Source organism: Wyeomyia smithii, chromosome 1 (assembly GCF_029784165.1).
Source record: "Wyeomyia smithii strain HCP4-BCI-WySm-NY-G18 chromosome 1, ASM2978416v1, whole genome shotgun sequence".
NCBI classification, from domain to species: Eukaryota; Metazoa; Arthropoda; class Insecta; order Diptera; family Culicidae; genus Wyeomyia; species Wyeomyia smithii.
In genome coordinates, this window is record NC_073694.1 from 20688936 (window position 1) to 20701987 (window position 13052).

Sequence of the window (13052 nt, forward strand, 5' to 3'; positions counted from 1 at the left end):
TGTATAATATTTCTACCCCTGCCCCTGCGTCCTCCGGACGGCAGCGACTATGTCTCTGCTTTTGTTTTGGCTCGCTTAGTTTCACCTAGTTTCAGGCAGCTCCGTCTCCGTTTCTCCCCCGACTTCCTGCCTGCCGGTAGAATTTTAACCGTTGGTATGAAATATTTGCCGCTTATTTGGGTGCTTTTCATTTTCAACACCGGACCAGCCAGCGACGAGCGGTGGATGGAACGGCAGTCTGATGACGGCTTTTCGGCTTTCGGGGAGCCTTCCAATCGAAATTTCGGTATCGGAAATCAGTCAGTTATTTGGCACAGCTTGCTCCGATCGGACGGCAGGGGATTGAACAATCGTGGTAGGCTGGCGGTTTTTTGTTTTAAAATTTCGGTGTCAGTATGAAGGAGATGGTAGCTGTCAAGGAGGACGCACCGCCGAAGCCACCGGCCATCGTATCGTACGCCTTCGAGAAGGAGACCATCAATAAGCAGAATGCGTACATCAAGGTGACGGATAACTTTATGCCGAATGTCAAGCGGGTTCCGATAGCGATCAAGTTCTGGTCCAAGTACGATTCGACTACGGCCGAGGCGCAGAGCAAGCTGGAGAATATTGACAAGTACATAAGGCTGCTGGAGAAAAATATCGTGGAAGGTCCCAGGGAGAAGTATCAGGAGCCAAAGACCGAGAATCAGAGGTGAGTTTTTTTTTGTTGTGATTATTGATCGGAAATTTCATTAGGAATTTACTCAGCTACGGATGGCACTCGGAACCGTTTTACCTGCTAGGGCCGGAGGAATGTCATCTGCATTATCACCCGAAGAAACGGCAGGAGATTACCATCATCGGGGAGAAAATAAACGCCGACAAGATTACGCAGAGGCCTCGCTTTACCGGATTACCGTTCAAACTTCCCAGTTGAAAAAATTTTGCTTCGCTAAATAAATAGTTATATTCTAACAATACATTGGCTTTGAGCTTTGTGTTTCTAGTGGAGGGGCGGAGGGTATTCGGGGTTCGATTTGACCCTGATCCATGGGCTGGTAGGTTACTTCCACCGGAGAGCGTGCCGCCGTTCGAGGTCCTATAAAGCTGAGTAAAACGGGTAGCAGCACCAGCCCGTGCAGAGCTCCGATCAGGACGATTCCGAGGTACATTCGGAAGTAGAAGATTTGGAATATCTGAGAGTTGGCGAATGCGAGTACCACGATTCCGGCAAACTTGGTTAGTGTGATACCGGAGAAAACACTGCTGCCGGTCTTCGTGAGAGCCCCCGCGGCACGATCCACTTTGCTACCCGCTTCGTTTTTGTACGACCGAACGATGTGCGAGATGAACTCGACACCGATGCCGACGCTCTGCAAAACAGAGTGAGGTTATAATTACTCGGAGATTTGAACGAGGAAGAGTCAGACTTACCATGACCAAATTTACTAGTGAAACGGCGTTCAGGGTGATGCCCCAGAGCCACATGAAGCCGCCCATATTGAGCAGGATCAAGAAGACCATCAGTAGGACTATCAGTGAGAATACGATATCTAAACCGGTTACCAGCAGGGTCACCACAAAAACCGCCGTCAGTGATAACCCCAGCGACAAAAGAGCGTCCGTCCAAATGGTCAGATACTGTTCATAGAACACGTAGAACACACTGTAAGGGAAAATCTCCACCCCGGTCTGTTTCTCGTCCAACATCTCCTGGATATCGTCGGAGACTCGCCGCGCCCACTGGAGCGCTTCGTAAAAGTCCCTGGAAGTGATGACCGTCGTGTGATAGGACATAAAGTACGAATCGTGTACGTTCAAGTGCCCGGTGGAATCCACCACATAATTCAGAGCATTCAGATAGGCAGCCCGGCCCGCCTTGGAACAGACTTCGTCCGGAACGTCCGACAGGAAAAACTCCATGTAGCGCTCGAACTGCGTCACCGTTGGCCGGATGCCGGTCTCATCAAACTCCTTCGGACACGGTTCACAGCGGTTGTCCTGGCTCGCACAGAACGACTCATCATCCAGGTGGTATTTGCAGCAGCTGTCGATGTTTAGCCAGTCGATGTAGTCGTCCAGCCAGGAGGAAGCTGGACGGGCGATTCGGGTGCTGCGAATTAAATCATTTTATTACAGTAAAATTTGTGAAGGAAAAGATGAGCTTACATCTCCGGGTAAAGCGACGCCAGATAGAGTTTCGTCTGGATGGAATCCGAGTTGCAGAGCACCCCACCACAAACGACGTTCTGATCGCTGGTGTTGGTGTAATTCAGACCGGGCTTCAGCACAAAATACACCGGGGCTCCCATCCAGAGCAGGTCAGCCATAAACTGAAAGTACTTAACCAAGTGGGAATCCTTGGGCATCGAGAGCTGCTGATCCAACCCCGGTTCCACATTGGGCACCACCATCAGCGATAGCGAGGACAAGATCACAAACAACGCCAGCACCATCAGACGAACGATATTCTTCAACAAAAATGGTGCATAGTATCGATCAAAGAACTTCTCCAGGAAGCCTGACCCTTGGCCCTTTTCAGAACCCGCCTTAGTGCGAATACAACAAAACAAATCCAACCGCCTATCCTGAGCTCTGCGTTCGTCCAACGCCATTAGTGCCACGAAAGCCGTTATCTGCAGAAGAAAGTCCACAAACAGGGCCACCGTTGCGTACCACGCAAAGGTATTAACCGCCGGCATCGAGGACAGTCCTCCGATGGCAAAACAGCAGCACTCACTAGCCGAGGTAAGCAAAATCGACGGTCCAATCTGTCCCAAAGCTTTTCCGATCGCTTCCGGTGTGTCAGGCGTCTCCACCCGATCGATCCGCTGGAAGGCATGCACCAGCATGAAGATGTTATCAACGCCAACCGCCAGCACCAGAAACGGAATCACCTCGATGGTCAGCATCGTCGTTGCTAGCCGGAGATATCCGAAAAATCCCAAACTACAAGCAACGGAAACCAGCACAATCGCGATCCCCCCAACGGCAAGCGTAATTTTAGACTCCTTGAAAAACGTCCTCAAACCGGTAATTCTACCAAGTGAAATCGTTATATAGACAAACATCACCACGTAGCTGATGATGACCGTAACCATCTCGCCCTGGGACATCGCTTCGATCCCGTCCTCAATCGAACGTTCCGCCGTATAGGCGATATCCATCAGAGGACTCTCGAACTTCTCGGTAAACTCAATATACTTCTTCTCCCACTCCATCATCGGTCCGAGCTCCTCTTTATCCGCTTTATTCTGTATCAAAAACGTAAGTACCAACCCCGTGGCGAGTCGAAAGTCGGGACTGCTGCCAGCTACGGGCTTTGGGAAGCCACCCACCGCGATACCCGGCTCTATCGGTCCCTTGTACGGCCCAAAACAAGCCGGTAGGTAGGCATTCCGAGTGCAATCATTAATCGTGTTTAAATAATTCACCTCTAAACCTTCAAAATCCTCGTACACATCCTCGAACTTCTCGTAGCTGTTTTGGAAGTACCCAAATACTGACTGAATGGTACATTCGCTAAGTACGGTTTGTTCTCCACTGGCCGTCATAGGAGCGTAGCAAATGTGCTCCAATCCAGCGCCCTCTTCCTGTCCAATTTGTTCGATCTGCTCCTGCAGGGCGAACACCTCCAGCAGAAACTGCTTTTCGAAAGCCGGTCCGAAGGTGAGGTTCCCCGTTGACGTCATGTGACTGATCTGGAATAAAATCTGACTGTTAGTGAATGGTTTTTTTGAACGCTCTCTAATGATAAGTTTTACGTAGTCTTGTTTGTACGGTTTAATGAAGACTTGGGCCGTTCGGTAGAACGGAGAAAACCGCGTGTCGAAGTACTCCTTTTCCAATCGTGATCGACTTTCCGGAGCGGCCCACAACTCCACGGGATCCGTCGTGATTTGAATCCATCTGATCCCGTAGCAAAGCCCTCCGATGCACCAGGAGCATATCCATAGGATCAACACCGGATGAGCGGCGCAAACTATGAGTGAAAACAGCGTCCGTTTAAACTCTCAATAGTCTACTTTTTAATACTTACAAGTTCCCCAGTGGGTGAAGAATTTCGTCAGACCATGGTTTACCCCTGGAAAACCTCCGAGGATTTTTGGAAAGTCCGGTAATTCTCCGACCGATTTCGTTATTCCGAACAGCAAAATGACGGCCAATCCAAATCCTCCCACAACTATCGCAACCACGAAAGTGACTCCATTCAAATCTCCCACCAGAAAGCCAGGATCGTCCGCCTCCGGTGGACTGGACACAGGACAACTGTCAAAGCAGTCAACACAGGAACAACTCACCGAGTCGTTATACGCCTCGTTACAGTGCAGCACCTCCCGGTTGTACCGCACCTCGGGATCATCCGGAAACTGGTACTCGATTAGAAACGGCACGAACTCGTTAATTCTCGAATCACCCATGTACTCGTACCAGCGTTCCGCTGTACACCTGGTCGATTCCCAGCCACCGCAGGCCATGTCCATACCGTACTTCCCACTCGAAGGAACCACAACGCCCTTACAGGAATCGTACACTCCCTGTATGTGTGCTCGATCGATACGGTACTCTACCCTCTCCACATACTCCTCATTCGCGTCCTGATAGGAGGTCAAAAAACGACTCTGCTCTGGACTGCAAGCCATACTGCAGACGCTAAAAAGCATATTCCTAACGCAGGTTTCACACCGCCCGAAAATTCCTTCCCCATTCTTGAAGTTACTATCCAACTCTCTCAGCTGATCCAAGTTACAGCAAACGGGCGTGTCATCACTCTCAAACATAAATCCGCATCTCCTACGCATAATTTCCACCGCGGCAGAATTTCCCAACGGCTTCGCCGTCTCATTCGTCCAACAGTTCTGATAATGTACTCCGGAGCTGTGACAAATCCCGTACATCACGCAGTGATGTTCCTCCTCCTGGGCCACTATTGACTTCGCCAAACACAGCGTCACCAATAGCATCCCAACAACTGAAACATCGATAAAACCTAATTACGCACTGTCACACTGTCCGAGTAATCCATCATAGAGGTTCCGGGTTGCCAGGTGTTAGCTACTAAAAGCTAACACCTGCTAAACCCACTTGATGATGGATTATCGGTGAACCAGTAATTCTGTCACCTACTTTTTCCACTCATCATCATCGTTTCGACATCCTCACAAAGCACAACCGATTCGTTCAACTGCCGGCTCCAAACTGATATCGCTCCCGATATTCACCTAAACCCAACGACAACCCAATCGTCTCTATGATAAGATTACCGGCTGTCCATCACGTGAGATAACGCTGAAGCTAAAAGGGTTCGAGGCAAACTTTCTCCGTCCGCTTCGAACACCTGTGGTGTAGACTACTAGCTATCAGCGCAAGTCGGCGGCCTGAGTCGGCATGACTGAGCGGCTGCTTATCGTCGACCAGTTGTTCCAGGGTAATTCGTAAAACAATCGAGTTGATTAGTGCTCCAGCTGGGGCTTATCCGCACTTTGATCTGGGAATTGGAATTCGGTGCACACATGTGGTGGAGCCTTCTTGAGCGCAATTTTGCAATTATCGCCCACTTGGAAAGTTTTGCAAACGGATGTTCAACTTAAGTACCAGCATGTATCTGATTGATATTCAGATCTCAATTTTATTGGTATTTATTGTTTATAAAAACCAGAAAGACATAATCTCCTTCTGAAACCCAGAAACATTTCAAATAGGGCAGAACGCTTTCGAGAGCCAGAAATATTTTCAAAGGCCTGAAAAAATTAAAAGACCCCAAAGATAATTTAGAATAGCTAAAAACCACTTCTAAAGACTAGAAAATAGCTTTAAAAAAAGATCATCGAGAATTTAATTCAAAGTAAAGACTGTACTTCAGAAAAAATGCAACAGACAGTCAAATCATAAAATTTAATTCAGCGAACAAAGTGTTTTCATTCATTCAACGTCCTCTCCTAGACTAAATTCACGTACCTTGAACTTAACGCTGCCCATCGATTCCTGTGTAACACTTGCGCCATCTTTCTTACACACTAGCATCCACTCTTTCTTCAGCTCCTGATCGTCTGGAGGCATTCTTATTTATATATATTTGGTCGTTCATGGTGCCGGTCGTCATGTACGGCTTGCTGAATTTGCCTTACCCACAGATCGCCTGAGGCCACAAGTACTTCTTGACAAATTATCCGAAGTTCTTCCCCCAGAATTTCCCCGGAACATCCAGCCGGGACTCACCGACGAAAAACTTCAGATTCGCGGCAACGACAACCACTCGGGGTTTAGCTTCCTGGTGCGGGACTTGGCCACCATATCCTATATAGGCGCCGTCCTCACATTGAAGACATGAAGTCCGGCCCGATTAGTCGTCTGCTGGACGAACCAGACGGAAGAATTGTCCATCTTGGCTCCGTCTCGAAACGATTGATTCGAATTGCGCTCGAAGTGATTCACCTTCTTGCCTTTACGGGGTCGTCTAAGTTTCATAGAACGATTTTATCACGTGGGACAGTGGTCGAATGGTCGATTACCGGCTGTTTCGCGATCCACCTGTGGGACTGGCTATTCCACGAACGCTCCCATAATTGTTTGTCGTAGCACTTCTTGCCTGGAATAACTATTTGTTAGATTCTGCGAAATTTAGCACATGTTAACATTTTACTCTAAATAAGCATGAAATAGAGAGTAATACACAGTTTTGACGTTGGACTAACGTCTATATCGATGTTAGGCGCCAGAATTTGAAAATCTAGTAGTTCAACCAGAGAGACCAAGGAAAAGTGGTCAGGTTTTGTGCGCTTATATATCATTTATTTTCAGAATATCGAAATTTTGACATCAACCGTTCAGAATTTTTTTACGGTTAAATTGATGTAACAAAAACAACCCATTGTTCGAGATACACTATTAAAAAATTGGTAAATAACATCATACCGAGCAATCAATCACTACCTCTCTTCCCAAGCACAGCCGACACAAACGGATACAACCGATCTGACTTTGTAAACGATTTGTTGTTGCTGTTACATTGTTGGTCACATTGTGTTTCCAATGCTTTTTTACTTTCCTTACCATTCCCTATTTTTCTTAACTTCTCCCTTTTTCCAAATTACTGACAAAACCTTGGTATACCTTAGTACCATTCGAACACTTCACCCCATCATTTACATTCCAAAACCGGAATCATACACACGCCATCGAATTGAATTTCTCATTCGTGCGTTGAGCGACAAAGCGGACGGTTCTTTCTGGAGTAACAGAAAGCGGGTGGTGGCAAATATTAGTTTTATCAATGCTCTAAATTATAATTAGAGAAGTAATATATTTTCCTGCCACTCGTGAAACCCTTGAAAACCACTACGCAAAAAGCGTGAAATTAAGCCTCGGTGGACAGCCGATGGATTACCGCCACTGTTCCTGAAAAATTGTGCATCTTCATTGGCTTTTCCTGTTGCTTGTCTGTTCAATCTATCGCTTTTAAATAAGACTTTCCCAGATATCTGGAAATTCTCCAGGATTGTGCCTATTCATAAGTCAGGCAGTACTCATCATGTAGAAAATTATCGTGGAGTATCAATCTTGTGTTCACTTGCAAAGGTATTCGAAACAATGATTCAAACTGTACTCTACAGAGCTGTGAAATCTGTGATATCAGAGCACCAACATGGGTTTATGCAGCACAGGTCAACAACGTCTAACCTAATGTGTTACATGAACTACTTATTTGAAGAAGTCGAAAACAGAAACCAAGTTGATTCGGTCTATTTCGACTTTTCTAAAGCGTTCGATGTTGTTCCACACAATTACGCCATTGAAAAGTTCAAGCATATGGGATTACCAGAACATATCACCGAATGGCTACACTCCTACCTCTTAAATCGAAAAGCATCAGTCTGTGTTAACTCAGCGTACTCCAGAGAATTCGTCATCACTTCAGGTGTGCCACAAGGGAGCGTGCTTGGTCCACTGATCTTCAACCTGTTCGTAAATGATGTTTGTTCCCGACTGAGGTCTCCGAAACAACTTTTTGCTGACGATCTAAAACTATACCGAGTAGTTTCATCCGAGCTGGACTGTTAAGCCTTGCAAAGCGATATAGACGAGCTCTTATTGTGGTGTTGTGAAAATGGAATGAACTTGAATGTTACTAAATGCAAATTGATCACATTTACTCGTCGCCTAGATGCAATCAATTATCCATACCGCATCAATAGCATTACGCTGAAATGGGTCCAGTCCATTCGCGATCTAGGTGTCACAATTGATTCTGAGTTGCAGCTCCACGATCACATTTCAATCGTTACAGCCAAAGCATTTGCAATGCTGGGGTTGTTACGAAGGCAAACATCCGACTTCACTGATGTCTATACCCTAAAAACGCTTTTCTGTACCTTGGTTCGCAGCATCCTAGAGTATGCGGTTGCAATCTGGGCACCGTATCAGGTAACTCTTACTGCTAAAATTGAACGAATACAAAAGAAATTTGTGGATTATGCATTACGCAGACTTTCATGGAGGGATCCTATGGCTCTACCCGATTACTCAGCACGCTGTATGCTTATCAGCTTAGACACTTTATCAGCTCGTCGAATCAAGCTCCAGCGGATGTTCATATTCGACATCATCGAAGGGAACATCGACTGTCCGGAACTGTTGCAGCAAATCAACTTTAACGTCCCTCGACGTAATCTTCGAAGCTTCTCAGCCATCAATCTTCACGTACATAGAACTAATTACGGCCATTTCAGTCCATTTAGCTCCAGTTTAAGAGCATACAATGATGTAAGCAGTTTCCACGAGTATGGTATGTCGAAAACGTCTTATAAAACTAGGATTAGACACATAGTTTAATATTTAGTCTGTACGATTTTACATCGAAGACGAAGAAACAATAAAATAAAATAAAATAAAATTGAGTTCTTGCTCTCCTAAGTTATTGAAATAACTGTAATTTCTTAAAATACATGAAGTTATAAGCTGGGCTGGAGCTAAGGTTTTTCTGAAGTGACAACGTTCATATAAAAAAAGATTCTTTCAGTATATATTATTATTTATAACGCTGCAAAGTCTCAGCATTTAGAAATGCACTGTTAGATAAAATTTCAAAAAATACTAGAGTTACAGTTCCGTCTACTATTTGATTTAATGGAATATAAAAATACCGTAGTCCAACGTCATGCGGCCGTGTCTTGGATACCACCCTCCTAGTTTTTAATAAAAATCCGCTTCTAAGGGAAAGGTCAAGAAAACAAATTGATGACGAGAACGCCTTTTTAAGGCCAAAACAATCACGAATTAAAAACAAATTAGCGAAAAAATGTTTCTAAAAGCCAAATGAACGCCAGGAGAGAGAATGATCCCAAATTGAGTTCAGAATAATAAAAATGACGCCGTTTTATGAAAGCCAGAAAGGAGTCAATAGGACAATGATCCCAATATTAACCTAAAACTCGCAGAAAAACCAGACCCATGTCACGGCGACTGTTTCCTGAAGCCGCCGCCGATGATGATATGGTCTTAAGCTCCGTTCATTGTGCCGCAAAGGCTGTTGCACTTTTTCTTTGCGTGAAAAGTTCTAATGAATACATATCAATATGAATATTAAATTTATGGTCCAGAACGTGTTGAAACATGTCTGGACATATTCATTTATGTCCTGCACAACATCTAGAGAACTAACGAAACAAAAAAAAAACGTTCTTCGCTTTTTACATTTCTACACACCACTTGCAGCAAAAGCTGATCTCGCATGAACGAAGCTTAATCGGCTGTTTCGAAAGCACTGACAGCCTTTTGACGTAAAATCGAGCCAGAGAGCCAGAGAAAATTGGCTTCAAGCAAAATGTATGGGAATGACGTTCGTGACATGGATGTGAGAAAAACGCTCCCTAAGCCACACAAGGTTACAATCTCAAATTAATCTCAGAGTGGCGGAAAGTAAAGATCGAAACTTAAGATGACCCCAAATCGAGTATGATGAAAAAAAAAAACTTTTAGAAGCCATACAAATAATTAGATTTTTAATTGAGATCTATTTAGTGAAAACTTCTTTTTATAAAAACCAGAAAAAATGAGACACAGAAAAATCCCAAATTGAAATCAGAAACGATTTTAGGGGCCAGTAAAGCCAGAGGTATCTAAGAAAGTAAACGATTGGTGATTGGCTCAAAACGAAGCAAAACGCTTCTAAAAGCTAGAAACACCATAGAGTTCTCCAGGCGCGTTTGTATTAGTGTGATGCGTTCGATTTTTCTTTGTTAGTTGTAGGAATTTGTTGTCACCTGTAAGAACTGTCATCTAGAAGAGAGAATAAAAATCTACCAAGTTTGATTCATCGCTCTCACAAATTTCAATATACGAAGCGTAAAGCGGGCCGTGTCGTAGTGTTCGTGTGTTTTCGCTTGGAGAACTCTATATCCTGATTTTTACGCACCATAATGTCGGGTGCTATAATGCATGTTCGTAATTGGCGAACCTTTCTGGTTACGTCAATTTCGTGACTTTTGAAGTTTTGGCAACACTAATGTTGACAGATTTGTTGTTTTCCTTGCGTAATACATGAAGAGTCAAACCGACGTAAGCAGAGTTGTCAAAAGGGTAGGTAACATATCCAAGAATGATGACAGTTCTACAAGGTATGCTATTCACGTCGATGCATTAGTATTAGTGATCGTTATGAACTTTTTCCAATTTTGTATGAAATTTGAAACGATTTTGCATTTTAAATTAAACTTATAAAACATACTTTCCTGAAAAGTTATAGAAATGATGTTGAAACATGTTTTATTTGTGGGGAATACATAAACATGCTGCGGTTTAGGTAAAATATGCTGTTTTTCATCAATTTGCCGGTAACCTTTTTGCACTTTTCGTTTTTTTTCTTGTACTCTTATAGCGCTTCTAAATAAAGTCGCTTATGTTTCATACAGTAACAAAAGTCATGAGCTATGACAATGACTAAGATTATGCTCCAACTATTAGAAATATAGCATTTTTATATATTTTATTTCGACATATTGTCGCAATTTTTCACACTAAATCTAAATTAATATCAATTTCTAGTGTGTTTCAACTGGAGATTCACTCTCCAACCAAAAAAATCAGATATAAAACAACACAAAACGAGAAATTTCCAAAAATGTTCAGAATTCCATACAAAACGCGAAATTTTTCATAACGAGATTTGTTTGTGTGCGTGGATAGACAAAAATGTAGCATACCTTGTAGAACTGTCATCATACTTGGGGTAACATATTACGAATGTTTCATTTTAGTGTCCGCCATTATGGCGCATAAAAAGCTGAATAAGCTCAGAATCTAGGGGCTTGACACCTTCATTTTCATAAAAAAATATTCCGATTATATTACACGATATTGGTTTATCTGCCATATTGACATGTTGGTTATTGATAATATGATAATTATTCGGTTTATTCGCGTTGAAAGAGATTTTGAAGGCTGTTCGCATCTACGTGAACTCTCATATGTGATAGCCAAAATGTGCGTGATGACAAAAGCAAAAATATTTCCTTCCTTCTTTATCGCACGCAAAAACCAAACAAGTATCAGCAACACCGTCAACGTGATGTAACGTCAATGAGCTATGATTTAGATAGAGGTATGCCTAAATACAACGATAAATACTTTGTAATATTGAATACATATTGGGAATATTTCACAGTACATCAATAGTATTTTGCCCCTAGCTCAGAAAAGTGAACTGACGCTTCCGAAAGCCAACCAAGGTATAAAAGAAAATCAAATTTAAATACGCAAATCTGCAGAACAATAGCCAGAAAACGCCAAGAGTGCCTTTGTCTCTGAAAACCAGAAAAGAGTTAAGAAAAAAATGATACCAGGTTGATCTTCAAACAGACGAAAAACATGTATTTGAAACCAGAAAAGGCTAAAAAAGGTAATATTCCCGAATTAAACTCAATATGGTGAAGAAGGCTGGTAATGAATATAATCCCTAATCGAGTACGAACAGTGGAAAAACTTAACTTCTTAAGGAGTAATATCCACCAAAAAATTTATTTTTCTTGTAATTTTTTTTAGCCTAAATCATACTTAAACTATCCTAGAATCAAAATCTACATCGCCCAAGTGCTTGTGTACCACTAGTGTCTAATTCAAAAAGCTTTTTTTGTGTGAAATAAAGTGCTATAGGTGATCTAGTGCTAGTGATCCGACGACCAAATTGGATACCTTAACGGATAAGTAGAAGTGTCTTTGCATGCTTTTGATTTATTCTGTTTTTTATTGATTTAATTTGTGCCAGCGCCGACCACCGCGTCTATATCACATAGACGCTACGGCTGCTGATTGAAATTTCATTGTTGTTTTTTTCATTGTTCGCTGCCTATAGCCTCTGCCGTTGCTGCTGGACGATACCAGCGTATTTGTCTGCAGCGGCGTCTGCTTGTTTGTATCGGGATAATGGATTGTGCGAAATGTGGCAATACCATTCGCATTAGCGATGATCCTGTTTTTTGCGTTGGTAAATGCAAGTCTCAATTCCATAGAGTTTGCACACCACTGACAAAAATAGCAGCGAAAGTCGTAAATGATAATGATAATATTGTGTTTAAATGTGTATCATGTCTATCAGCCCAAGATGACGGCGGAAACATTGATGCTTTGAGTGGTGAGCTGACCAAGATTATGGGTGTTTTGTCATCTATGTCTCAGTCGCTTACCGAAAACCAAAGCAAAATTGAATCAAAGATAAACACGGCAATTTCAAGTGGTATCGAGATGATTTTGAAATCGGTCAGTGACTCTCTGCGTGAGAGTATGGTATGCATTGAAACCAGTGTTGCCAGTAAGCTGAATGATTTCAAAAAATATCTTGAAATTAAAGATCGGGAAAATAATGCAGCCTCAATGAACAGAAAGAGAGCACGTAATGAGAGAACGGTTCACTCTGAATCGGACTCAAAACCCAGTAAGAAAATGTTTTTAGCACGCGATGAACTGATTGTGGACGATTCGAGACGCGATGACGAGGTTTTTTGTTGCAATAAACAAACCTACGCGAACGTTTTAGCGGGGTCAACTGGGGCCGTTTTTAAAAAAAATCAAAAAAA

The 13052-nt window shown here is 43.1% G+C and overlaps 2 protein-coding genes across 2 annotated transcripts; one reads left to right on the forward strand and one right to left on the reverse strand.

The window, feature by feature from the left end:
• Window positions 1-242: 242 nt before the first annotated feature.
• LOC129718419 (uncharacterized) lies at window positions 243-1110 on the forward strand. The gene is made up of 2 exons (XM_055669189.1): window positions 243-694; window positions 751-1110. Exons 1-2 carry the CDS (start codon window positions 396-398, stop codon window positions 917-919), a joined length of 468 nt encoding a protein of 155 aa, XP_055525164.1. The 5' UTR covers window positions 243-395; the 3' UTR covers window positions 920-1110.
• Window positions 868-5261, reverse strand: LOC129718418 (NPC intracellular cholesterol transporter 1 homolog 1b). Its single transcript, XM_055669188.1, has 6 exons — window positions 5110-5261; window positions 4022-4954; window positions 3747-3964; window positions 2152-3683; window positions 1417-2095; window positions 868-1355 (listed from the first exon to the last, which is right to left on the reverse strand). The coding sequence occupies exons 1-6, from the start codon at window positions 5126-5128 to the stop codon at window positions 954-956; spliced, it is 3783 nt and encodes a 1260-aa protein (XP_055525163.1). The 5' UTR covers window positions 5129-5261; the 3' UTR covers window positions 868-953.
• Between the last annotated feature and the right edge of the window lie 7791 nt (window positions 5262-13052).

What these genes read in the sequence shown, in the direction of transcription:
- LOC129718419 (XM_055669189.1), top strand. Translation starts at nt 396, where the DNA reads ATGAAGGAGATGGTAGCTGTCAAGGAGGACGCACCGCCGAAGCCACCG. An exon ending in CCAAAGACCGAGAATCAGAG is followed by an intron (nt 695 to 750) that starts GTGAGTTTTTTT and finishes GAATTTACTCAG; the next exon opens with CTACGGATGGCACTCGGAAC.
- LOC129718418 (XM_055669188.1), bottom strand. An exon ending in CTTCACCCACTGGGGAACTT is followed by an intron (nt 3,965 to 4,021) that starts GTAAGTATTAAA and finishes TTTCACTCATAG; the next exon opens with TTTGCGCCGCTCATCCGGTG. An exon ending in CACTAGTAAATTTGGTCATG is followed by an intron (nt 1,356 to 1,416) that starts GTAAGTCTGACT and finishes TCTGTTTTGCAG; the next exon opens with AGCGTCGGCATCGGTGTCGA.